The 27,094-nt window shown below is 44.6% G+C and overlaps 4 protein-coding genes across 8 annotated transcripts in view; 3 read left to right on the top strand and 1 right to left on the bottom strand.

Annotated features, from left to right (window-relative positions):
* Positions 1-338: 338 nt before the first annotated feature.
* Positions 339-1,910, top strand: LOC139652269 (putative transmembrane protein 244). The gene is made up of 6 exons (XM_071529283.1): positions 339-401; positions 870-955; positions 1,278-1,351; positions 1,449-1,574; positions 1,669-1,713; positions 1,808-1,910. Exons 1-6 carry the CDS (start codon positions 369-371, stop codon positions 1,900-1,902), a joined length of 459 nt encoding a protein of 152 aa, XP_071385384.1. The 5' UTR covers positions 339-368; the 3' UTR covers positions 1,903-1,910.
* Positions 1,911-2,449: 539 nt separating this feature from the next.
* Positions 2,450-6,997, bottom strand: sgk2b (serum/glucocorticoid regulated kinase 2b). The gene is made up of 12 exons (XM_071529282.1): positions 6,880-6,997; positions 6,308-6,383; positions 6,135-6,195; positions 6,012-6,037; positions 5,812-5,869; positions 5,639-5,722; positions 5,358-5,489; positions 4,185-4,297; positions 3,581-3,800; positions 3,204-3,359; positions 3,022-3,111; positions 2,450-2,935 (listed from the first exon to the last, which is right to left on the bottom strand). Exons 1-12 carry the CDS (start codon positions 6,947-6,949, stop codon positions 2,768-2,770), a joined length of 1,254 nt encoding a protein of 417 aa, XP_071385383.1. The 5' UTR covers positions 6,950-6,997; the 3' UTR covers positions 2,450-2,767.
* A 5,386-nt stretch (positions 6,998-12,383) lies between these two features.
* ptpn3 (protein tyrosine phosphatase non-receptor type 3) lies at positions 12,384-25,227 on the top strand. Of its 4 annotated transcripts, none has more exons than XM_071529222.1 (26): positions 12,384-12,493; positions 13,814-13,955; positions 14,547-14,687; positions 14,839-14,881; positions 15,292-15,373; positions 15,709-15,753; positions 15,907-15,959; positions 16,161-16,278; positions 16,435-16,522; positions 16,664-16,752; positions 16,834-16,897; positions 17,066-17,274; positions 17,365-17,520; positions 18,218-18,379; positions 18,477-18,582; positions 18,674-18,754; positions 18,865-18,921; positions 19,183-19,339; positions 19,475-19,650; positions 19,998-20,088; positions 20,314-20,375; positions 20,498-20,644; positions 21,423-21,551; positions 22,593-22,738; positions 22,843-22,978; positions 24,514-25,227. In XM_071529222.1, exons 2-26 carry the CDS (start codon positions 13,887-13,889, stop codon positions 24,586-24,588), a joined length of 2,682 nt encoding a protein of 893 aa, XP_071385323.1. In that variant the 5' UTR covers positions 12,384-12,493; positions 13,814-13,886; the 3' UTR covers positions 24,589-25,227. The 4 variants fall into 4 exon arrangements, with proteins under 4 accessions (XP_071385323.1, XP_071385324.1, XP_071385322.1 ...); XM_071529223.1 differs by lacking the exon at positions 12,384-12,493 and adding an exon at positions 13,218-13,287 and having other exon boundaries at positions 17,365-17,490; XM_071529221.1 differs by lacking the exon at positions 12,384-12,493 and adding an exon at positions 13,218-13,287.
* A 1,083-nt stretch (positions 25,228-26,310) lies between these two features.
* The window catches only part of epb41l4b (erythrocyte membrane protein band 4.1 like 4B), a 15,409-nt gene continuing 14,625 nt past the window's right edge, over positions 26,311-27,094 (top strand). For both annotated transcript variants that reach the window (XM_071529207.1, XM_071529206.1), the window contains exon 1: positions 26,311-27,094. This exon is cut by the window's right edge and continues 42 nt beyond it. In XM_071529207.1, coding sequence (XP_071385308.1) covers positions 26,849-27,094 — 246 coding nt within the window. In that variant the 5' untranslated portion in view covers positions 26,311-26,848.

The raw sequence follows: 27,094 nt of genomic DNA, 5'->3' as shown, positions 1-27,094 counted from the left end.
CCATTTTCAGCCATGATATTGTAGACATATTGCTGGAAACAGGCGGCCTGTGAAACACCAAGTCGCCAGTATCTGTGACAGTAGCCTATCAGTATCAGTGACTAATATCTTATTTGCTGCCAAACAGTTATGTTTTTGAGAAAAGACCTTCCTTCAGTCAACAAGGCCGCCCTGATATGAGTACAGTTGATTCCCGTGAAATCACATCGCTGTATATATATATATAAAAAATAAAAAAATAAAAACTGGCGCCAGTCTTCTGTTGGTCGCTAGATGGCAGAAGAAGTCTAAACTCCGAGAGATTAACAGGGTCGCAGCCTGCTGCAGCCTAGATTATTTACAATATAACATCAAATGCAAACCATGAGATGGCATTCAAAGGCAAAGTGGTCGACTCGAAGGTAAGGAGACAATCTGCGTGTCAAGGTTTTACACCTCTAAATCTGACGAGTCGTTTGGAAACTGCCGGGCTGCCGGAGCTCGACTGCTGCAAAGTCAAGTGCGATTAAAAAAAATAAAGAAACGAGGAGAAATATAACAGGCCATATCTTATCTAGGGGTTAAGATGACTGGCTTTTATTATATGGGATTTCTCACGGAATATAATGTAAATTCTGTGCAGCCGGGCAGTTTTTTTTTTTTGCAGCAGAGTCGTTGTGTGCTCGCTCACCTAAGGCGCACATCCCTCCCACTGCAGCCTACTGAGCCTATGGTAGACGGGTCTGCGCACAGCTCCAGGTTTATGTTTTGTTATGTTGTGTTACGTGGAAAATATGTGGTGCTGGGTTGCCTATTGGACAGGCCAGATCCTATTGCGAAATATGCTCTCTCTCTCTCCCTCTCTTTCTCTCTCTCTCTCTCTCCCACAGACCGTGCTCGTGCATCTGCTGCTCTGCCTGGTCATATTTTACTCTCTCTACTACATGATTGGAAGTGTGTGCTTTGGTGCCTTCAGGTAAGAATCTCACACACACGGGCGCGCGCCCACACACACGTACACCGCCCTAACCTCAAACCTTCAACCAACCATGAGGACATTACCTCAGAAACAGAAACATGCTCACAAGTCTTCAAAGCCTTCATCATCCTCTCCTGCCACTTCCATAAGTCCACCACAGTCTATTTAAGGAGACTTAATTTAGGTAGATAACATAAGCACTCAGATAACTGACACCTTACAAATTGTCATTTACTTCTTATACTGGCCTTCTCCCATGAATTTTCCTTCTTTTGGACATTTAACCCAGTTCCCACATCTCTTCCCACATCTCTTTCAGGTTGGATCACTTTGACGGACTGATTCCATTTGACTTTAAGACCGAGCCGACTGAATCCAACTCCAAATACTTGGGTGAGCGCGTTTTCATGCATGATAAACATGTTAAACAGTGAACGTGACCTTTTGCCTGCTCACTCATATCTCTTCTTGTTGTGTCGCTCTCCCTCAGTGAACCTCCTGTCCTTGGAGCTCACCTACTTCTGCAGCGGTCTGCTGTTTGCGGCGGTGGTGAGGAGGCGGGTCTGGGACTACGCCCTCACTGTCACTCTCCTGCATGTACTGCTCACCAGCTTAGGTGAACACAGGCATACAGCGCACACATACATCCATACATGCACGCATACACATTGTGCGTTGTTTAATGGCATGTTTTTAATGTGTGTTGACAGTGATGTTGGAGTTTCCCATGGTGTGGCAGTGGTGGCTGGCTTTAGGTAAGACAGAAACAAGACAACTAGGCCTCAGATAGTCGTATTCAGCTTTATTAGATCAGTTCTCCTTAACGCTCCAAGTTTTTGTTGTTCCTAGGAAGTGGCTTGTTTCTGATGATCTGCAATGGTCAGCTGATAGCTTACTTCACCTGCCAGAGTGACCAGAGCTACCCTTCCTTCAGCATCTACTGACAGACAGAAAACAAACTCTCTCTCTCTCTTTCCCTCTATCTCTCTAAAACCAAAGCTGTTTTATATAAACAGTCTTGTGAAGTGGGGGTAGAAGGGATCAGACCAAACGCTCTGTGCCTGGAGACACCTATTACATTCTCTGAGGTGCTGGACTTTATCTGTATTTGACAGTATAAAAAAGGCTCTATGACAGAAAATGAAATGTGTTTCAAGTCGGAGTTGGGGCCACTTTGTGCATCAAGATTTTGTAAATAGTCAGACCAGCATCCTGTTGTTTTTAATGTAAATGCCACAAGAAGAGTCCTCTCCCTTTTTCTGTTTGTGATGCACTTTGCCTCTGTCACTATGCAGAATTTTATGACGGCCTATTAGAGTATTAACTTTTGTACGGTCAGAGAACCTTTGGTATCTTTGCTGTGAATGTATTAGCTCAGATGTGAATGGGAAAGTTGCAATACATGTGTCTGTAGTGTATGTTAAAGGTGTATTTGTAAAGTGTGACACAAATAAACCACCTTAGATTCAGTCTTTATTGTCTCATCTTCTGACACACTAGGTAGTGAGGTGAAATAGTGACCAGCCTATTCCATATTACAATAAATGTACAAATTGATTTGATGATATACAGTCTCATATTAGTGTTCCAGTAACAGTAATAAAGATATAAAAGTGCTTACTTAATGGCAAGTGTTACCAAATGCACACACGTCATGAAACAATGCAGTATTAATGTAAGAAAGAATTGTTTGTAAAAGTGTAATATAATTTAATAAGTTAATACATAAAAATAAATATGCCCTAAAAAGATTTGGCCTGCCATTAGCCCCATTGTTATTTATGCAATAGATTTCAAGGTTAAGGTGAGTTATGAAAGCGGGTCTGCCAGCTCACACTCCGCTGGACGCATGTAGGAGAATCCTGGGAAGGCCTCATTAGCCCCGCCCCCCTGGCACCTGTCACTCAAGCCCACAGACGCAGGCACAGGCTGTACTGTGAACTCCGGGTCAATGTAGCGGACATCACAGGGGCCAGTCTGAGAGGAGGGAGGAACAAATACACACTCAGGTATATTTGATTAAAAACAATAGAGCCGTTCACCAATGTCTGAAACACTCTTACCACTTTGGGGATGAAGGGAGGAGTAACTCTCTTAGCCAGGAGGTCGTCCCAGTTGATGGACTCAAAGAATGGATGGCTCTGCAGCTCCACCTGGAGATACAAAGAAATTAGCCCATCTGTGTGTGTGTGTGTGTGTGTGTTTGTAAATCCTTTTTTGTCCCTATCTGTTTTCATATACTTACAAAGTCCTGGTTCCCCCCTAGGCGTTTGGAGCAGTCCCTCTCCAGCAGTCCCTCCAACAGAGAGCGGGCAGCCGGAGACGCTCCACTGCGGAGCTTCAGAGGAGCATGAATTATCTTCTCAAACATCTCCGCTTTGCTGCGGCTGTAGAATGGAGGCTGAGAGAGAGAAAGAGAGAGAGAGAGAGAGAGAGAGGAGGGATGAAAATGGAGAAGATGGTGAAAATGGGAGAAATGATGAAAGCGAAAAAGATGATTTCTGCTCAGAAATACGAAGACAAAGAGTTGCTCTCCCCTTCTCTCACTCACGTTCTCTCCCCCCCCCCCCCCCCCCCCCCCCCCACACACACACACACACACACACACACACACACACTCACCAGTCCGTGGAGCATCTCGAACAGCACGCTGCCCAGGCCCCACCAGTCCACTGTTGGGCTGTACGGCTGGCCCTGGAGCACCTCTGGCGCGAGGTACTCAGGAGTCCCACAGAATGTCTGCATGGTCCCACCGATGGCCACTCCTTCTTTACACAGGCCAAAGTCAGTCAGCATCACATGGCCCTCGCTGTCCAGCAGGATGTTCTCCGGTTTGAGGTCTCTGAGGGACGGAGGACGGCACAAAAGTGTTGGTTTTGTCTAAGGTTTCATATAAAAAAAATCATTTTAACTGCTCTCACAGTTGCTCTGTTTAGATTTTTTTTTTAAAATTCTTCTCATATTTCACCTCCGCTTTTCTGTCTTTCTGTCTTTCTTTTATTTTTATTTTTATTTTTCGATAACATGTTATCTATGCAAGGATCTTTTATCAAAGTGATAATTGTTTGACTGGGATTTACCTTTATAAATAATTCAAATCAAACATAAGGAAGAGGAGAGCGAGGGAGGGAGAGGTGGGTGAAGAAAAACGCACTGAATGAGGAACAAAGAAAGAAGAAGCGTCCTCTCTGCAGTTTCTTGTCTGTGTGTGTGTGTGTGTGTGTACCTGTAAACGATGTTGAGAGAGTGGAGGTAGCCCAGGGCCGAGGCCATCTCCGCAGCGTAAAACGTCGCTCTGGGCTCAGGAAACGAGCCCTCTCTCTGAAGGTGGTAGAACAGCTGAGGATGAACAGATTTAGCCGTCACATCACAGGTTTTGCAAATGACAATAAGAAACAACACAGGTTGACATAGTGAATCTGGAGACTGACTTCAGCCGGATGACCCAGGGTTTAAGTCTCCATGTCGACAAGCATCCGCTCTGCTGAAGTGTCCTTGAGCAAGACACTGACCCTGCACTTTGGACAGGAAGGGGTCAAGTGAAAAAAGATTTTTCCTATGCATAGACATCAAGATCATCATGTGTCCTCAGCAGATCATTCACTCTGGTGCTCTGAGTCTTTAGCATACTCTAAGTGATGACTAGCATTATCGCAAAATTGAGAAAATAAGAGCTTGTAGCAGCTGTAAAGCTAAATAGTACAAAATAGTACTTAAATTGCAATAGTAAATAGTAGACATGTGACTAAATCTGGCAGTTTTGTGGAAGAGATTGGTCAAATTTACACAAAATATAATACAAAAATAACATACTGTTTTGGTAACATACTGTTACCAGGGACTACTTTCCTTGTTTACATAGGAAGTGAAAGTTGTGGGCAATGGGAGACTGTGTACAACTAAAAATCACTGCGCAGTGGATGAATGCATGGTTGCTCACCTGAAATAGTTCCAAAAATAAACCAGGCTACATCAGCTCTATTGAGTTAATTATATTTCATTAGGTTGAATTTTATAAACCTATACAGGCATGTAATAAAAACCACTAACAACTTTTTATTACTAAATTGTCAGTCTTCTTATTTTGGATAATGCTAGAGCTACTATCACTCAACATAGTATATGCTAAAGTGTGAGCGAACGATCTACCAGGGGTAAATGGATGATTTTGTTGTCTGTGTACATCAAAGTCTAATCACCCAAAAACTTGGTGTATTCCTTTAAGGCTTTTTTTGCTTTCTGGTACACAGTAGAGTGATGGAAAAGAGGAAAGAAGGGCAATACCACTTGCCACTTCCCTCTTTTCTGTTGTGTCCTGCCACAGGTTACTGTTGCTCCCCTGATTATTAACCCATCACACACTTAATGGAGGGAAATAGTTCTTCATACACACACACACCTCCCCTCCGTTAACGTAGTCCAGGACAAAGTTGAGGGTGTTTGGTGTCTGGAAAGAGAAGTGCAGTCCCACCAGGAATGGATGTTGCAGCCCCTTCAGCAGCACGCTCCTCTCAACCATCACATGTCTCTGCTGCAGAGAGACGGACAGGTGGTCAGATAGACAGATAGATAGATAGATAGATAGATAGATAGATAGATAGATAGATCGATAGACAGACAGACAGACAGATAGATAGATAGATAGATAGATAGATAGATAGATAGATGCTGATATTTTACCTCTTTCCTCTTGACAATTATCTGTTTCTGTAGCACTTTCACAGCATAATAGCCTCCACTTTTTCTGTGTCTGGCCAGCAGCACCTGTAACATTTTGAACCAAGTCACTTCAAGACCCGACACCAAACTCACAACCTCAAACCCAAACACTTACAAAACCAGAAGATCCCCACCTTTCCAAAGCTTCCTTTGCCGATTACTTTGAGGTAGTCGAAATCTGATGGTTTCACCCTGGGTAACACGACAACAGAAAAGTGGAAATGTAGAGGCTCAGGCTACAGAAACAATTATGTAATGTGAGGCAAAGCACAACTTTTTTTCCCTGCCGTAGAATATTTCTGGATCTCAGTAAAAAAAAAAAAAAAGTACTTACTGAGAGCCATCAGGGTTCACTGAGCTCTGCAGAAAGAAAGAAAGAAAGAAAGAACCAGATCACATTAGTTTCCTCTTTATCAACACTCAGTACAGTCCTTTAAAAAGCCTTTCCTCTACTCACTTTCTCCTCCTTCTCTCGTCTCTGGCTGCTCTCTGGCCGGAAGATTTTCTGGGTGTTCAGGCTTCAGGAGGTCAACAACAGTAACATGTGGGTCAGGCGTTTTGATGAAAATCTTTTAACATTCAGCACAGTAAAAAAAAAAAAACATCCAACATGAAGTTTAGCTGACTTACTGTTGGCAGAGCTGCTGATTAGAAACCAGTTTGTGTATGAAGTCACTGAAGCCGTTTTTCTTCCCCTTGAGCAGAGCTGTAAGACAGGCAGGCAGGCAGGGGGTTTATTCCCTTACATAAGAGAGCCGGCTGAATGCAGTACTGCCTCATTAAATGGTCACCATGTCCTCTATACTTTTGTATGAAGTTGTAAATCTATTATTACCTACGCCTTTAAATTGTGTCTTATGTCTGTCTTGTAGGCTATTTGGTTTTAAAGAAAACCACCCTAATTATGATATTCCTATAATATTCCTATAGAGACTTATAGTGTGTCTGTGGTATTCAGCAGACTTGATATTCAGACTTCATTGTCACATATGGTATTTTTTTTTAATCTCCTACGGTATTTTTGTAATATTCCTGTAGCCTAATATTCCTTATTGTTTTGCTGTAATGTGTAGACTAGCCTATATCATAATTATATAATGTATTATAGGAATACTATTGTTATTTTCATTAAGGAATTAGTAGCCTAGTTTTGTATCGAAAAGCAAAGCCAGTGAAACCTTGAAAATAAATTGTGGACTTACTTGAGAAGAATGACACGAGCCCTCTCATTTTGGCATAGGTCATTGGCCGCGGGTCATGAGTCACGGTCATCTGGATAAAGAGTGAAAAGTGCAGTGAAAAATGAAAGGAGGAGAGAGGAGGATTTGCTCAGTGTTAAGTCGGGGAGTCCAGCACCAGTGGCAGCCGCCTCCCTGTCCGCTGCATATCAATGCCTCTCTCTGACGTAGCAGACACAGACGACCCGCCGAGCTGCCGCTGCTCTATGGCTTCATGCTGCCTTCAGGGCCGTCGGAAAGTTCTCAATTACGAGCTGAGCGCACATAACACAACCGACCAAAAGAGATGTGCCGTTTAGGGGACATGTCTTGAGGGAACAATGGAGGAGAGCTGTGAAGCCAAACTGATGGAAAAAGTGGGAAAATTGATTTCTGTTCTTGTCTTCAGATTGATTGGCTGAGTCAAGTTCAAAGCCAATATAAAATACACAATAAACTCCCACCAGTGATTGCCTAGCTGTTAATTGAAATGTTAATGTCATACCAGTAGCCTACTTAGGCTACGTGTTGCTTAGCAACAACTTTGTTTAGCAACTCTTATTTACAAAGAATGTACAGTAAATATTTTGCAATGTAGGCTATTTTTACAACAAATATAAAACAACCTTTTACTTAATTAATTTAATGAAAGATCAAGTAGCTACAAGATGTTATTTTTCTCCTCCTCTGCCGCTGTAGCACAAACTGGCTCTGCACCATTTGATTTAGCTACATTCAATGTAAACTCCAGCAAAAAACTGCTTTTGTTACAGGGAATTCTGTTCATTTTTCCGATCAAAAGTACTTGACAAGTCATACGGGCCACTTATGACTTCCGTAGGCTACTTGAAGGAAATAGTTACGAATAGCACATGAAGGCAGCTTACTGAGCTCGAGCTCCCGTCCGCCGTGAAAAGCGGAACCGACCCCAAACGCACCGCCTGGAAAATCGATGATCTTGTCAATGGAAACACTTTTTTTTACTTTGGGGAATTGATATGAGTGAGAGTTACACAATAGACCTCGCCCTCTGTGTTTGTTTCTTTCTGTTTGTTTGTTTGTTTGTTTGTTTGTTTGTTTGTTTGTTTCTTTCTTTCTTTCTTTCTTTCTTTCTTTCTTTCTTTCTTTCTTTCTTTCTTTCTTATGTGTTTCTCCTGGTGGACAGCCTCCACTGAAGATACTGGAAATCTGTGCACCTCAGCAGTTCCTCCTCACTTATTCCAGTCACAGGTGGTTATGGGAGGACTGCATAGTCTGCGAGTAGGTGGCACTGATAGTGGGACATGTACAGCATTGTTGTGTGTGTGTGTGTGTGTGTGTGTGTGTGTGTGTGTGTGTGTGTGTGTGTGTGTGTGTGTGTGTGTGTGTGTGTGTTACAGAGAGTCTGTGTCGGCCTATATATAGCTGCTCTGAATACTTTAAAAGGCTGAGTTAACAGAACAGGAGAAAAATCAATGAACGATAGTTTCCATTGAGGAGATAGGTGGCCAGAAACGCCCCCCCCCCCACCTCCCCCACCCAACCAACACACACACACACACACACACAAACCCCAAACACACACACTCACACTGACATGCACACAGAAAGGAAATCACAATATCACATTCTAGGACAGCAGGTCTGCAGCGCTCATTTTCCTTTCGCACCTCACCCAGTGTAAGGACAGTTATATATAGTTATAGGGTCATGGAAACTATAGTGTGTGACAGCAGTCCAGCAGATGACAACTCTCTATCGCTCTCCCGGTCTCATGTGGCCCGTGCGTGTCTAAGAAATAGGAGGACCTGTCCGCACCATCGCAGACCCAGTTTTACACTTGTGATATACGACCAAACCATTGTAGCATTTCACATTTCACGCCTACAGTGTCCATGTTGTTTTATATCACAACCATTCATGCTGGGATATAAACATACACTCAAGACATTCTCTCACATTATCAAGGCTGACTCCATCCTCCTATTAGAGACTCAATTATGTAATCAGAAATTTATATCAACATGCGATTATATAATAATTGAAAATAGCAAGAGGAACTGGCACAGTCTTCAGTAAACAAAGTGTTCTAGTGAAAGAGAAAGAGGAAGGAATACCACCTTACATCATGTGTATTTTCAGAAACACACAACAATAAATATAAAGATTACATAAATGAGAGCTAATTTCGATGAAGGGACAACACGGAAATGAGCAACAGAAAAATGCAGGAAGAACACAGAAAATCAAGCACAAGAGGGTGTGAATCAGAGAAATGGCATATAAAGTAGAGAAATAAGTTAGTAATTTCTCTCTCTCTCTCTTTCTCTCTCTCTCTCTCTCTCTCCCTCTCTCTCTCTCTCTCTCTCTCTCTCCCTCTGCCCCTGTGTCTCTGGTGTCTATATTTGGAGCACTTGGTTTCAGGTCAGAGTCAGTACATGGGGTCTTGGTTACTGTCGCAGAAAGCTGATACTCAAAGAGAGACAGGAGGAGTTCCCTCTCTGTTACAATGTTGGCAGAACAGACAGACAGAGAGAGAGCGAGAGAGAGCGAGAGAGCGAGAGAGAGAGAGAGAGAGAGAGAAATCTTTGCCCCTTTCCCTGTCACCCCAAAGTCAGAGGAACTGGTCTCTGCTGGTTTGGCTGAATGCCGCTGAACGTCTGGAACCTCTTACGCCACGGGAACTGGTCGGTGCTGGTTTTTGACTCTCCAGGCATGCAACATGTGACACTGAACGCTGCTCACACGTCTCAACACCCTGACACTCCCACGTCGCCCGGGGGGAGAGGAAACACACTCACTGGACAGCAAGTCGGCCGACCCCACCGGACAGGAGAGCTTCTCTGCTTCAGCGCAGAGCGGAACAGGGAGAAGAAGAAGAACCCGCCTATAAAAATCTGGACCTAACTCAAGCTCCACGCCTCCAACTACATTATCACACCTAGACTCCCTGGCAACCTCTAGCCTCTAGATTCATTATCATTATTCATTATTATCCCTCTATCCTTCACCCTCTAGCCCTCATTGCCTCCTCAATCCAGCACCAATCTCATTCTCACCCTTTGACCATCATTGACCTTTACACCAGTGATGTCTCTGAACTGAAGTGGGCCTTGCACAGACTCTAAAAGGGCAACTTCTGGACTGTGCTGGTTCAAAATCGCCCTGGAAAAAAATCGTCCTGGTTTCCTACTTGTTTACATCCCCTCTCTCCAGTCTTTTCTGCCTCTTTTCACTGTCAACTTGATGTCTAATGAAGCAGAAATGCTACAGAAATTATCCTTAAAAGCGCATGCTAGGGGGGTCCAGGGCCATGATGCTTCCCCGGGGAGAGGTTTTTGAAAATCTGCGTTTCATTAAAAAAACTCATTACTGGTGAGTTTGGTACAGTGGCATGTACATACCCTGTCATGGGAGAAGCTGCATTCCTGACCTCTCACTGATTAATATGTAATCCAATCAAAAAATCTCAATTTAAATCCAATATGAAATTTAATAACTTTGAAATATCAGAGTAGTTTCTTTGTTCAGCAAGATAGTTTCCATTTCCATTTTCCAGAAACTAAGAAAAACCGATCTATCTATCTATCTATCTATCTATCTATCTATCTATCTATCTATCTATCTATTTATCTACCTATCTATCTATCTATCTATCTATCTATCTATCTATCTATCTATCTATCACTCGGTTTATACAAAAGAGCTAGTGTGTATTCAGCAGCTGAAAGTTCCAGGCAAGAGCCACTCCATTGATAGTTTGGCATGCTATATTGGGCCATATTCAGACAAAAAGTAATCATACAGTGGTGTAAAAATGCACAATACACAATGGTATAAAAGATTAGAGTGAAATAGATGTAGTCCTAAGTTTAAAATGGTTTTCAGCCCCTAATAGTTGCTTCTCAACACAGTTTGGCATCTCTCACAATTTGGAGGGCGGGGTTTTGTCCAAACAAGCTACAGACATTTTTTCTGCACTGATTGGACAAGAAAGGGAAACAATTTTATGGAGAGGATGAAAACATTCCTGTGGCCATAAATGTTCACTGCTGAGTAATATACGCTGTTGAAAAGATAATGCATAAGGTAGCCTAATGCATTTGTGTCAGGTTTGAAGAGCCTCAAGATAATGGAAATACTGTGGTATAAATGCCCTTCAGACCGGTTATCTGCCCCTTTAGCTTATAACTCCTCAGGTGATCACTGTTAGAAATGCCCCTTTAGAAACTCTGTCTCACTGTTTCAATCTGAAGAGGCTAGGACAACAGTGCAGGGCATTCCCCCCCTGTGCACACCTATGAATGTCATGTGCTTTATTCATACTTGTTTAAATACAATCAGACATCTGGTAGTGCAACCACATAACATTTTTGGTAGACTTTAGAAATGCTGGCTTAAAAAAATCTGGTTTCAAACCTGTTTCACAGCCCAAAAAAGTCCCAGGCTAGTAAATAACTAAAACAAACAAATACATGAAAGGCTGTTGTTGTCTCCACTTGAAATGAGAGGACTGTAGTGTGTTAATGCAGGCTGTGTAACATGTAATACCTTGAATTTGTTAGGAATACATCCCATTTGATTTTCCATGCGGGACACGTACATGACTGCAGCAGTACTGCATCTGTCCTGTAGATGGTGACAGCAAACCAGAGGAATCAGTGGAGCAGTCTGGCACCATTATATATATATATATATATATATATATATATATATATATACCTATTTTTTTTTTTTTAAATAAATCTTTCCTCATAAAAATGGACAGAAAAACGCATACTGGCATCAGCCTGTTGTCACCCAATGATCTATCCTAATCACATCAATGCAGCACCAAAGGCCTAATGACAAGCTTCTTTTCCATATTGGCCTGTTATTGCTTTGCCTGCTTTGAAGCTGATTTTCCATATTTCCACTTTTTCACATAAGCTAAACTGACTCAAGGCTGGGCCAAACCTCCATTCGCTACTCTTGCCTTTTAGCTATAATCTTTTAACGTTAAAAAGGTTAACGGTTCTTTTATTGGTTTAGAGTGTCCATCAGCTCCAATAATTTTTCTCACACCTATCAATAGTGCCACCATTTGATCACCAAGTGGGTCCCAAATTCCGGCCTGGGCCCCCTGCTCTATACCAGTGTTTCCCAACTTGGGGTCCAGTTATTATTTCAATAACTAGACGTTATAGCACAATGAAATTGAACTTGATGATTTTGATTTTAGGTTTCATTTTCAGCTGTGGTTATCACTCCACCTACAGCTTGGGCATTGATGCAATTCCATACTAAACCATAACAAAAAACATCTTATCCAATGGAGTTCCGGGGTCTACCTGCTTTGGTGCGTCCCTGACATGAAAATGTTTGGGAACCACGTCTCTCTCTCTCTCTCTCCATGCTTCACGGGCCCCGGAAGCGCGCATCCCAGCTAAGAGCTCGGGAGCGCGCGCGGCGAAGGGGCGGGGCCGCGCGGGATCACCGCAGCCAGGGATGAGAGAAACTTGTCCCGGATATTTACCTAACTATACCTGGCCCGTCTGACGCGCCCCGTCCCGAGGCTTTCACACCGGACAACGGCTCGACTATCAGGGAAATGACCCGTCTCTGAAGCTGGACGACTGAGGTAGTAACGCATCTTCCTTTTAAAGCTTCGTCTTTTCCTTCCAAAACATCCACTTGGTCAAGTTGTAGGAATCGGGGTTGGAGGAAAGTTTGCGAATGGTGTGTTCCTCCTTTTTGGGTGTAGCTGTAGATAAGTTCGGGTTGTCAACAGGTTCCTTGTTCGTGCTGCGGCTCAAAGTACAGGGAGGTCACCGCAGAGTTCATTATCGACAGGCTGGGACAGTCAGCTATCAGAAAATGGGCCCGACGATACTTAGAGACAGGCCTTGCTAATTCCTCTGTGTACGTTTGGTAAAGTAGGCGAGGCGAGGCTATAGGCGCGAGGCTGACCCTCTACGTTAGGTGTTGTTTTGAACTAATTGTGCAATAAATTTAACTCTCGATTCGCGCTTATAACGCTTACATTATGAATAAAATGATAAATTCTGACACAAACAAACACAAATCATAGCTTTAGTTTATTCTTCTGTAGTCAATTCATATAGGGGGGGGGATAACATAACAAATAGATGCAAAGCAGCAAAACATTCATTTAAATCCAATCCTACATCATAATTCTACTTTCAAAAACAGCCTTTCCTTGTAAATTCATGAGTGGTTTGGCCTGTATGTGTGAGAGGGGTTATTATGGAAAACAAGTCATCAAACTGAGAGCGGCTCTGTTTTAATATATTCTGAGTGTGTCACTGTGTTCAAACATTAACTCAAAAACTTGTGTGTGTTTTAGAAAGAGTCTGAGACAAGTCGGGCCTGGATCCATTAATTGTTCACCTGAAAACCCAAGACAGAACACATGTACGTACACACACACAGGCAGGCATGCACATACGAATGCACACACGCACACACACATATATATTCTTAAAGCATGGGTAACTTATTGGCTGTGTGTGTGTGTGTGTATTTGTGTGCATGCAGCGTGCATTGCATCCAGTGGCAGGTCTGAGATCTGCTGTGGCGCTGTGGATGGGCGTGTTCAACTCTGAGAATATTTAACATTCTTATCATTCAGCTGCCTGCATAAGGCGGAGAGACACAGAGGGAGAACAGCAGGGAGAGAGAAGGGACATGTTCAGACCCAGGCCAAATAATAATGGATTACACAAACACACACACACACAGACAGACACACTCCTCACACAGTCACTCCTTCACATTCATGTCGCATTACTCACTGCAGCCTGATACTCCAATCCAGCTCATATATTACTCACCGTACAATGTCATCATGAGGGAGGTGCTTTCCTTGGAAGACAACAGCTTGGAAACATCTGACGCTGTGGGTGTGTGTGTGTGTGTGTGTGTGTGTGCGTGTTTCCAGGTCCCCACTCAGTGACGAGCTAAGGGCAGGGTGTTTGTCTTAGGAGGGAGGCCGCGTTACCGTGGTAACAGACATGCCAAAACCGGACCTACTCTGCCTGGTTCAGCTGCTGGACGGCACCATCCAGACCTTCAGAGTCAGCGTGCGTAACACACACACACACACACACACACACACACATACCTCCCTTTCCCTCGTTGAGGAGATCGTATGTTGCTCCTATCTGTCTCTGTGCTGTGCTAATGATTGTAGTGTCAGTGTGTGATGTAGCGACAGACTCCTCTTTCCTATTTCCATTGATCTGCCTCTCTTGCTCAACGCTGTGACCTTGGTTTGAAGGACTCACTCACCTTCTGCAGCATACAGCGCTTTTCACACTTGGGAGCCTTTCACATCTTCAGCATATCATATCATGTCGTACGCAACCTTGGATCAGCACACAAACACAAGCACACACATGAAAACGTACACACGCTGAAAGGAAGTCACAATATTGCTTTCTAGGACAGCAGCTGTGCAGCATCTTTATGTGAACCAAGGATAGTTATAATATGAATATGAATATAATATGAATATCCAATATGAAACTGTTTGTGTCACACTGTGTTTATCATGTATGCAGTAAGCATTATTGATGTGTATATGTACATGTGCACATAAGCAGACGTCAGACTAAGTTTTAAACTTGGTAGTGTGATTGTCAATAATTCAGTGTGTTGTTCCCTCCTTCCAGAAGCAGGATGAAGGTGCGGTTCTGTTGGACCTGGTGTGCGACCAGCTGGGCCTGCTAGAGAGGCAGCTTTTCAGTCTGCAGCTCAGAGAGTCCAGCACGGGCCTCGCTTCCATCACAGCAGCTTCCAACACACACTCTCCTGTGAGCCGACTGTTCATCCGCTGCACATTTGGGCTGAGATTGTAACGTACTGCACTGCTGGCTGTTTATCTGAAGATAACCACAGGTTATACTTACGCTGTTTAACCCCAGTTATGCCTTGTGCTTGATGAACTCCTTTTTTCTCCTTCAGAGATGGTTGGAGCCTGAGAAACCTTTGAAGAAGCAGATGAAAGGTATCTGACTTGTGCTGTCTCTAACTGTAGAAGATTTTGAGTTGTACTTTAATACATTTCTTGTGAGGAGATGTCGAGGTGCAGGAGAGAGGTCTTAGGAGATTGAGGTGAACTTGTGATCATGGATGAAAAACTATGGGTGCCCTTGTGCACAGCCGTGCTACTCATCCAGGGTGCAGCTAGAGCAGGAACAGTACAACATTCAAGATCAAAGTAATCCAGCGCACACCGGGATTGTTCAAATCGACTTTTTTAGTTTAATTCATAACAAATATTGGTTCGCCCCAATATTTTATATGAATTAAACTAAAAAAGTTGATTTGAACAATCCTGGTGTGCGCTGGATTACTTTGATCTTGAATGTGATCATGGATGTATGCTATTTTTGATAAAATGACATCTCTCTGCAGGCCTTCTCTCCCCCTTCTATCTGAACTTCAGAGTACGATTCTTCATCTCTGATCCCAACTCCCTGCAGCATGAACAGACAAGGTGAGTGTGTGTGCTTTAGGTGAGTGTTTTTGTAGTGGTTATATATCATCAGTAATTGATTTGTAGAAACTTAATATCTCAGAAAAGTCTTTTTCTCAGGAATTATGGAAAAAATGTCTGATTTTCCCATCAATGTCTATGTAATTTTGACATTTTACAATACATTATCAATAGTTGGCTTAATCCCAGGGCAAGAAAGATATTCCTGCTTGTATGATACAGTAGCAGCTGTTAAGGAAAGTCATAAAAATACAAATAAGTAAAAATAAGAAGATTCTGACATACTGATAATGTGGGAGTGGGCTGTTTAAGTTCCTCTTGTCTCGTCTGTGCAGGCACCTGTACTTCCTCCAGATCAGGAGTGACATCAGAGAGGGAAGGTAAGTAGGCTACCATGGGAACATATTCATGCATGCACGCACACACACACACACACACACATGCAAACACATGCACAAACACCTATCCCCTTGTGCACAGTTTCCATCAGTGGTATCGCTGTTGCAGTGCGTAATCATAGCATCTGATTGCAGGTTGCAGTGCCCGCTGAGTGCAGCTGTAGTGCTGGCCTCTTACGCTGTTCAGTGTAAGTCAGCTTCCCGTCTCTTTCTAGAGAAACAAATGATTAACGACTTAATTGTAACAATGTGAGTAATTGCTCCTGTAGGGGAAGCTCACAATGAACTGTATCCCTCTTATATTCCCCCAGACATCAGTGTGTCTGGCTGTGCGGCTCTGCTTATGTGTTTCTGTGTAGTAACTCAGAGTCTCTCTCCCTCCCCTGTAGCGGAGCTGGGGGATCACTGCCCAGCCCGACTCCCTGGATACCTGTCTAAGTGCCACTTCCTCCCTGAGCAGGATGATGACTTCCTGTCCAGAGTGGAGGATCTGCATCCGCAGCACAAGTACTGCAAACAAATCTTTGTCCTTCAAACTGCCACTCAGAAACAGCTTGTTTGTTGTTGAGCAGATTCTTTGTTGCTGTTCTTGACCCTCTGTGGCTCTGTGTGTGTTTCTGTGTGTGTGTGTGTGTGTGTGTGTGCGTGTGTGTGTGTTCCCAGAGGGCTGAAGCAGAGTGAGGCGGAGCTGTGCTTCCTCAACACGGCACGAACACTGGAGCTGTATGGAGTGGAGCTGCATGCTGCCATGGTAGCCGTCTCTCTGGGTTTATCTTTCATTTATTGTCTCTCGTTCTAGTTTAACTTCCTCCGCATCCTCATTTCATTCCTTTCATTTATCACATTCTGTCGGTCTCTCCCACTTTCCTGTACCCCCTCCCCTCTCTCTCAGGACCCCAACAATGCCCCCCTGTTGGTGGGTTTGGCCTCAAGTGGTGTTGCAGTATTCTGCAATATGATTTGTTCCAGTTTCTTCCCCTGGTGAGTGATGATGCTCCTGTTTCGATGGTTTGTTCTGACCCTTATTTTCTGACTTTAACAATCTGCCCTTTTCCCATGCAGGGGAAACATCATCAAGATCTCCTTTAAGAGGAAACGCTTTCTCATCCATCTCAAACGTAAACATGTGAGTCCCTCTGCCATTGGTTTTTGATAGTATACGAGTTACCTCTGTTGCCATTTCTTCAGGTGCACAGCAGAGATGATGTGTTGGATTCAAATGTGGATATCATATTAATAATTCAGCATGCCTCAAGAAATTTGCATAAAACATATTTTCGACTGTGTGTTGCAGGGGGAGACCCAGGACTGTGTGGTGTCCCTGGCTCTGCCCTGCCCCAAGACCTGTAAGAACCTGTGGAGGTCCTGCGTGGATCATCACTCCTTCTTTAGCTCCAGCCGGACTGCCAGGAGCCCCAAACACAAACAAACAAACAGCACAGTTCAGTCCTACAGCAAGCTGCTCACACAGCACCTGGGCCTGGGCAACAGCAAAACAGAGAGGTGAGCATGCACACATACACACACACACAGGCTTATAATAAATACTGAAAGTTTACAATTTATCTGTCTATATTCCTTCTTAATCTGCAGTGGTCCGGTGTGCCGGCGTGTGGTGGGTGGGATGGTGTGGAACCCAGTCCTGCAGAGGTCGATTTCATCAGAGTATCTTGAGACCAAGAGTCTGCCCTCCAGATCCCCCCCAACCACACCCAACTGGTACGACCCGCAGCAGCAACCCCAGCCATGGCAAGAGATGCTATAAGTGACTACATGTTTTGCTTAAGACCTCAGCTGTGCTCAGACATAAATCGAGCACCAGCTTGTCTTTCCTGAACTCAGTTTGTGTTCGCTCATTGGTTAAAGGAATAGTAAATTTTGTCATTTACTCACACTCATGTTACTCGAATCACCGGTGAAGTTTGCATGTCTGCATACTGAAAAACAGCGAGTTAGCTAGCGCAGCTCCATATCAGTCTTCTCCAAAATAGTTGAAGTGAGCAGGAACTGGTTCTTTAAATTACCATAAAATTAATCCAGAGTAGAGTGTGAACATGCTATGTGTGGGTGTGCACAAGCATGAACGCTTTCGAAAACAACGGTTTTAGTGAAGACTTGCACTAAATACAAAAGCTATTTTAGACTAACAGTGCAGTCATTTGACATCAGAACACTTGGATTATGCTGCACAAGCTGATTGAAGTAGTTTTATGGTCATTTTTTATGACCCCTTTTTGGAACTGTAAAGAACCAGTTCCTTTTAATTTCGACTGTTTTGGAGAAGGGTGACATTGAGCTGCACTACCTAACTCACTGTTTCGACTGACATGAGGGTGAGGAAATAATGACAACATTAACATTTTTTGGGGGGGAACTATTCCTTTAAAACCTTTAACTTACTGTGTTTTGAGCAAAACTATCCTGACTGCTGTTTTGTCTCTGGTAGGCGAAGTCCTCGAGTTCGCCATGGCATCCGTAAACCCCGCCCATCTTCAGTGGAGCTGACCAATGATCTGAAAGACATGTCAGAAGGGGAGGATGTCTTCTACACATACAGGGCCTCTGTCAGCAGCAGCAAGGACAGTGAGGGAGACGCTTCGCCACATAAGTTAGTATCGGTTAGAATGGAAATGGTGTTTATCTACTTCTTAGGCCATCTCTCCCTCATCTATCTAACTACGTATTGTTATCTTTGTCCATATCAGCCTGTCTGGCACACAGAGCCAAGGGCAGGAGGAGACTTTGTCGCATATTGATGACATCAGCACAGGAGAGGAGGATGGTGATCACAGTTCACATGACTGGAACAGGGTCAGTTATCTAATCATCCACCCTAAGTAACTGTCTGTGTACATGTATGTGTGTGTGGGTACCTTGATTCTGAGTGCTTGTGTCTATGCAGGGCGGCGCTCTCGGCGATGGTGACCTGCTGCTAATACGCATTTCCCCCGATCATGAGGGCAAGTTTGGCTTCAATGTTAAAGTGAGTCTCTCTCTCCCTTGCGCGCTCTTTCCCTTACACACCCAAACACACACACACACATTGTCTCCCCTCCACTCTTGGTACATTTCATTTTTCCTAACTCCTCCTAGGGTGGGGTGGATCAGAAGATGCCTCTTGCCATATCCCACGTTAAGCCCGACTCCCCGGTAAGAACAGACTTAGATGTGTTTGTGTTTTGACTATCTGTGTTTTGTCAAAATTACTGTGTGATAAAATGTAAACACAGGATGGACAGATGGATGAGTGGGTGGTCTGATGGTCGGATGGACTGATGGATAGATAAATAGACAGATGGATGGTTTGACAGATTGATACATGGACTAAAGGATGGACAGACTGATGGATGGATCGGATTACATGGCTCACGAGTGGATATTTCAAGTGTAAAGGACCGTGTGTGTTTGCAGGCAGGTCGATGTGAGCCCAAACTCCTGGAGGGAGACCTGTTGGTCCTCATCAATGGTCGAGACATTTCCGAACACACACATGACCAGGTTGTCATGTTCATACGAGCCAGCAGAGAGTCACACTCCAGAGAGCTGGCCTTGCTCATCAGACGTAAAGGTGTGTGTGTGTGTGTGTATGTGTGAGAAAGAGAGAGGGAGAGAAAGAGCGAGTGACTGCATGTGAAACTGCATGTGTATATGTCATGTGTTTCTGTGAATCTGTATTATAGTCTGGAACATCCTTGTATTCCAGGTCCTGGGAAGGTGGCGCCCCTGCTGCAGTTTCCACCCGCCCTCTCACTCAGTAGCCAATCGCAGGCAGACAAGCCGCAGTCACCTGGCCAGTCAGAGCGGGTCACTACACTGGAGGAATCAATGAGACAGCTGGAGAGAGGAATCCAGTCAGGCACACTCTCCTTCCATTTTGAGGTATTTAATATGCAGGTGGGAGCTAAACAGAGCATTGGGTATTTAACAGTTTCTGTATAAGTAGACCAAAATCACAAATGGCTGTATTTATCTTAATACTTTAAGCAGGATTTAGTACGTCCCACCCACTTATTTGGCGATCGTAATGATGCCTTTTAAGTGCTGGTTTTGGGACAGATGTTGGCCCTAATCTGCTAGACTTGGACTGGTTTCCTGACCCTCTATAACAAAGATGCCTAGATTAGCCTGGCCTGGAGTTTGTGTATAATATGTCTGTGTGTGTCTGTGTGTGTCTGTGTGTGTCTGTGTGTGTCTGTGTGTGTGTGTGTGTGTGTGTGTGTGTTTAGAATCTGTACAGGAGGAAACCTGGCCTTTCACTAGCCTGTGCTCGGCTCCCTGAGAACATGGACAAGAATAGATACAAGGATGTTTTACCTTGTGAGTACTGCTGTCTGTCTGTCTGTCTATGTCTCTCTTTCTCCTCTTCTTTCTCCTGTGTCCCCCCCGATACACCCCCCCAAGCTCTGTGCTACCTTGTCTAACCTTGGTCTAGCACTCACTGCCGTGGTGCCTCATGAAATTTAATTGACCGAGCCTGTGGTGCGTCGACAGCTCTGCTATAACCCTAACCCTGCCCCCCCCCTCCCTCCCCTCTCCTTTCAGATGATATTTCCAGAGTCGTGCTACAGGACCAGGAGGACTACATTAACGCCAGCCACATCACGGTCTGTACGCATTGATGTGGAATTGTGTGCGTCTTGTCCCTGTCTGACATGTTATGTAAACTCACCCTCTGTGTGGTACGTGTGTGTGTGTCTGTGTGTGTGTTCATTTGTCCGTCTCTTAGGTGGCGCCCCCAGTGTCTGGTGTGTGTTTACGTTACGTTGCGGCTCAGGGTCCATTGCCACAGACCTGCACTCACTTTTGGCAGAGCGTTTGGGAGCAACAGACACACACCATCATCATGCTTACTACTCTCACAGAGAGGGGACGGGTATACATACTTAAACACGTGCATACGATCACACCATAAACACACACATTTACTATGAGTGGAAATAAGTAAACAGCCAGTGAAAAGGCTTAAAATTATGCAGCTCCATATCAGCGATGCCTTAACGCAGCGATTATTATAGCAGCAGCATTACTAGCAGATTATTGCATGCTGCTTCATGTTTTATTTGATATGTGATTACTGTAATTACAAGGTTCGGTGGTGGTGTTGTTTACACACAAAAATAATCAATTGGCACAGTTGTGGGTAATTACAGGGTTTTCACAGACTACAGAACTGCCAAATGTAAAGTGTGAGCAGGATGTCAATGAGATACATTATTTGAGGGCGCAGACACATCCACACACAGAGACAGAGGCAGAGAGATATCAAGGTCTCATTGAATGAAGCTGTCTCTGTCTTGGCTTGCCTGTTGCTTGGTAACCAGATGCTCTCATTAAGTGATCATTTTCCTGATATTCGTCAAGTGCCCTGAGTTGCTCTGTACTTAGGGATCAGTTGCACGCACACACACACACACACACAGACACACACACACACACACACAAATTGACAATCAGTTTGCATCCTGTTCCTGATGAATTGTCTGTGTTACTCAGACTCTTGGCTGCTGGCTGGAACATACCATGCTGTTGAATATGAGTTTAATTTCAAGAGAACGGAACACAGCTGATGTAGCACTGATATTGTTTTCTGTCCTGACTAATGACTCATGTCAATAGTAATGTCATTCGTTGATGATGTCATACACTTGCAGACCAAGTGCCACCAGTACTGGCCGCATCCCCCGGAAGTGCGGGATTATGGGTACCTGCGGGTGAACTGTCACTCGGAGGAGTGCAACCTGGCCTATGTCACGCGGCAGTTCACCCTGACGCACACGCAGGTACAGTAGCAGCCTCGCAGTGCAGCATAGCACCAAAGATCACACCTGCTTTCTTTATCCCGTGAAACATGAGCAAAGCATGGCCACAGACACGCAACATGGAGCTTTTCTGTTTACATGTTTGCAGTGGCATGTACTGTGTTAACGCCATATGTCACACAACAGAGCTCTCCACAGGCAGCAGCCACTCTGGATCAAACTAACTCCGGTCAACATACAGTCACTTCCGTGTGTGTGGGTGGGTTGGTGTGTGTGTGTGGGTGGGTTTGTGTGTGTGCGTGGGTGGGCGTGTGTGTCTGTGTGATTGTGTGAGTGTGAATGAGGGTTTTGGCACGTGCGTGTGCATGCGTGGGTGGGCGGGTGTGTGTGTTGGCGTGCGGAGCGTTTCGTTATTGAGAAGTTTATTTGGGTGTATGCGAGTCTGAAAGCCTTCATGTGGCAGATTATCAGATCAAAGGAGCTGTTTTCCATATTAGCTTCCATGGCGAACAGGTAAATAAACAGATAATGCTCAAGGAGGCATGAACTATGAACACACACACATGCATACACAGATACTGCTGTGTGGGCCCATCTGTTCCTCTGGCTGAGTGAGTTAATCCCTGCATGGAGTCCCAGGCCACGTGCCCATTACAAACTCTAAACTCAGCCATTCTCCTCCCCTCCTTCACTTCTTTCGGCTCTAGTCTTTTTTCTCTCTGTCCTCTCTCCACCCCACCCTGTTTGTTTTCATCCACCCGTGTCCCTTCTTTCCTCACCTCAGTCTCACCTACTGGTCGCCTCCAGTTTTGCTCTCCTCACCTGCTTTGTTTTTCCACTGCCCTCTGTGGTTTTCTCTTCTCTTTGTCTATCCCACATACTGAATAGTGTCAGTGTGGGTGAACCTGTAGGGCTGCGATGTTTGTCTCCTCTTGTTGATGATCTTTCTCCCCAAGCTTACATGTTTACAGATTTAAATGAATGATAAGCTTTTATTCTCTCCCTCTCTCTCTCTCTCTCTCTCGTGTGTATGTGTGTGTATGTGTGTGTGTGCATGCTTAGCGGGGTGAGGAGCGTGCAGTCACACACCTCCAGTACGTAGCGTGGCCGGACCACGGCGTACCGGATGACCCTTCTGACTTCCTGCTGTTCATCAGCTCTGTCAGAGAGAGGAGGAGAGGAGATGAGCCACTTATGGTACACTGCAGGTAACACACGCACACACACACAACGCATATGTGAACAGTACATGCATGTACTGTGCTTGAATCTCTACTCAACGCTATATGTTTGTTTTAAATTCTGGTTTCAGTGCTGGGATCGGACGGACAGGTGTTTTGATCACTATGGAAACGGCGCTGACTCTGTTGGATGAGGGTCGGCCTCTGTTCCCGCTGGACATTGTCAAAACACTGAGAGACCAGCGAGCCATGATGGTTCAGACCACGGTACAGAGAAATACAACAAGGCATTATGCTAGCCATTAAGGTTCAATAGCTCAGCTCTTATTTGTTAAAGGATAAATCCGACCATGGTGAATGTTAAGCCCATTTTCCAGAAGTCCCTCCCTTATGAAATTCCTGTCTTTTGTTTTTTGTGGTAACCTGTAGCTAGAAGGCATTTTGTAGATCTTGCAGTGGATGAGAAACAAGCTTTTTATTAGAATTAGATCCAACCGATTTGTGCATCTACATGTAAAGTTCTAGTTTATTTAAAGTGCAGAGTTGTTTCAATACACTTTACAAAAAAGATAACGTATCAAGAATAAAAAGTGACTAAAACATAGTAATAAAATGTACATAGAATATAATAAAATAAAACCAGGTAAGCAATCAGTGTCAAGTAATAAAACTTGTTTACGTAGCACCTTATTCTAATCTGTTTCATAGGAAAAGTCTGTTTCATTGTGGAAAAACTGAGAGCTGAGAGGCTTGAAATAAGGCAGGATGTAACCATGGAGGACATTAGCGATTGGTGAGAAGTGCTGTCTAAAGCGGGACTTAGGATAAACAAAAAGAGGATCCTGGTGAAAAGTCTTGGGTGAAACTGGCCAAGCTAGTCACGTTGGCATTTGGAGAGATATTTATTTTTTTACATTTCCAGAATCTAACATTGTTCCAATGATACGGCTATGGTGTTTTGCCTATCTTTGTTACAATGTTTACATTTTCACCTAATGTCATACACACGCCTACTTTTGGCCTGTTCATCCAATGAAGGCTTTCTGAATAAGCGCATTAATTCAAAAAAACATTTTTTTTAATGCTTCATTAGGCAAACCCTAGTAAAAATGTCTAGACGCACACATTTCCTCCATGGAGTACATTACTATGCTTAGTTTGCCATTTCACAAATTTGGTTTTGATGTCATTTGGAGTTGAAGGGAAGCGAATGGTGTCTAGAGGCAGGGAAACAAGTCACATGATAACTGTTTCTCTGATAATAGCATGTAAAAATCCACAGGAATTTTCAGAAGGGAGAGAGGGCTCGCTGGAAAATGGGCTTAACATTCATTCTAGCTGGAAATATCCTTTAAAGGCTAACACCACAGTTTTTGATCCACGGTGGGTCCTATGTCATCTCTAACCTTTATTTATCCACAGAAAGTTGATAACCACAATCTTCCACTGTTGGCCTCAACTGCTCCACTGGAGCAATTTGAGGTTGGATGCCTTGCTCTGTAGGCACCTCAGCGGTGGATGTTGAGGGACGGGAAAGTGTTGCTCATTGCTTTGATAGGAGGTAGTTCTGGGGAACTGGCGCCCCTCCAGTCACAAGCCTGCTTCTAGGCTCCCGCTGTCACTCTTCTTTTGATAGGGGAGAGTCCTTGAGGCGCTTGACTGTCATGATTTTGTGCAGATTGAACAATGGAAATCATGCTGAACCACAATCAGAGGAGGTATTAACTCCTTTCAAGGCATGGATGACATAGGATTCACATGTTGAAAATTACTCATAACACATCGTATGTTGTTTGTTTCAGGGTCAGTTCCAGTTTGTGTGTGAGGCCATACTGCGAGTCTACAAAGAGAAACTGGAGGGATCTGCAGCCCCTTAGCCCAGCTCGGCACTGCGAACTCATTGCAACAGGACCAGAACAGACACACACATACCAGTTCAGCCTCATCCCATAGCAGGCAACTTCCAGAGCAGGACCTACATTACTATAAGAGATCCACACAATCACTCCTATGGGACCAATATACAGACTGGATAATGAGACTATAACTAGCTACAGAGCACAGCCCTCTGCGATCTGTATAGCCTAGATTCAATATAAGAATGTGAATCTTGCACCTAGCTGGCCTTAGTTTTTTGCTGATAGTGCGTTAACCTTGTAAAGGCTGTGGTCTCCATAGAGACTGATATAAGACTGATGTGAGCTGCTACTTTCTGTCTGAGAGGCCACCCGGGACTGATGCCTCCACTTACCACTAAGCTATGTAGCCCTCCGCAGAGCCGTGCCTTAGACTGACGTCTCCCAGTTGGCGGATCAAGCAGGGCAACAGAACTGGGCCAGGATCGTTATTATCTGTAGTTTATCTGTGTGTGTCCTGAGACGGAGAGCGAGACAGGCTTTAGATCACAACAGCAGATAAGGTCACTGCAGCTGCTGCACCGCATGCAGGCTGCCGGAGAAGCGCCGAACCTACTGTTCTCCCAATCACTATTAAATTATTAAGACACTGAATAAATACACTGATTTATACTGACGTGTCTGCTTTCTGTCTGCTCTTCTGGTAGTGAATGCTAGTCCTTTACTTTCAGTGTTATCAATTAAAACAATGTCATTATGATAATAATGCATGAGGATGTGACACTTTATGTTGGGATACTGTGAAAGCATGACACTGCACATGGTGGAGTCCTAATGCACTACAAGTCTTTTCACTCCGCTTTCTTGTCAAATGACAAACCTGAAGCCAAGTGTCTCTTTGGACCTGACATCCCATCAATGACATTGTCTCTGCATCACATATCAGCCCTAACTGTCTTATTATGTTTAACTATTGGTGTAGTGGAAGATATCTTAACCAAAAATCACTATAATATTCCTGTGGGGACTATTTTTATATTATTACTATAATATTCTTATAGGCTATTATTTTTTAATTTTGCCTAATATTTGTATAGTATCATTATTATTATAGTGTTACTGTAGGTGTTTTTCATAAGGGTATATTATGCAGGCATATAGAGCAGACCATCTCTTTTTCTAAGTATTTACAGTAAACCCATTTATGAGTTAATTACCACTGAAATATGGGAAGGAAGGGTAAAGTGTCCCACCAGGCCACCTCCACTCAAAAAAAACTAGATCAATCAAGCATTTTCACATCAAGGACACGATATTGATGCGCTTTAGACCACAAACCTCCATTTGTTAAAACTTTTGTCCCATCTGTGAAGATTTGTGTTGTCTGTCTACTGTATCTGGGGGGGATAACAGTACAGAGAATTAAACCTCTGATCAGAAAGTCAGAAACCGTTTTCTCCTTGTGCCAACTTGTAGTGAATTAAATAACCGTGACATCAAAGTAATCCGCATTTTGCTGGGGACCCCTGAAACCCCATCAAGGACCGCATGGAGCGCCCTGGACCACACGTTGGGACCCACTGATCTAAACTCTTCCTCAGTCAGGACCCATGACAGACAGGTGGCGCTGGTTCACTGGCACTGATGGGTCGGCCAGCCGGGGGAAAAAAAAGTTTGTTCTGCGCTGTGTTTTTACGCAGGCGCAGAGCATGCTGTTTGTCCAGTTTCGCTGGTTGACTTTTACCTGTGAGGTAGACTAGTTTCGGTTACCGGTGGGGATAAGAATTAACGATCACCGAGGTCCAGAGGTGGTAGACTTTCCCGCTGTGCACGCCGACCTTCCTCCCCGGCCCGTGTGACACAGGGGTCTCCACTGCGGAGCGTCAGACGGGATTTCTCCGGGATTTTAGACTCGGTGCGCAACAGCAAGCGAGCAGGCGGCAGGTGCATGGGAGAGGATAGGACAGGGGGAGGGTGCTTGTATTTCCGTAAGTGAGTCCTCTCGTGAGACCGGACGAATGATTGGAAATCAACTGGTTGGTGGCTCAGTGATAAATCTGTGTTAGTTTCATTAGTATGCGGCTGGAGTCCCCGCGCTGCTGCCGACATCCAGCCTGAGGATTGATCGGCAGCCCTGAAGTCTCCTCCGTGCCTGCTGAGTGACTCCGCGCCCCGGGGAGGAGGTGGCAGCAGCGGCGGCGGCGGCAGCAGGACCCCGGTTGCTCCGACCGTGTCCTGTTTTCCGGGCAACACGGACCTCCTCGCCTTGTGGATCGGGAAGATGATGGGCTTTCTGCGCCGGACGTTCAGCCGCCGCTCGCGGAGACGCTTCCAGTCGGGAGAGAGGGACGAACGGGACGGTAAAGGAGGGGGAGGAGGAGGGGGGAGAGGGGCGACCGGGGTGACCGGGAACCCCCTGCTCCTGGCCCACCAGCAGCAGGTCGTCCACGCGCCCGCCGTGGTGACCGGGGGAGCGGCTGTTCACATCCCCGCGGCCGGGACCGCGAGGACCACCATCACATGCCGC

This window comes from Centroberyx affinis, unplaced genomic scaffold (assembly GCF_046629955.1).
Source record: "Centroberyx affinis isolate AG114_WGS23_722 - 3 ecotype Tasmania unplaced genomic scaffold, CSIRO-AGI_Caff_v1 ptg001775l_1, whole genome shotgun sequence".
NCBI lineage: Eukaryota > Metazoa > Chordata > Actinopteri > Beryciformes > Berycidae > Centroberyx > Centroberyx affinis.
The sequence above is the reverse complement of the archived record's forward strand: the minus strand, read 5'-3'. Positions and strand labels throughout refer to the sequence as shown.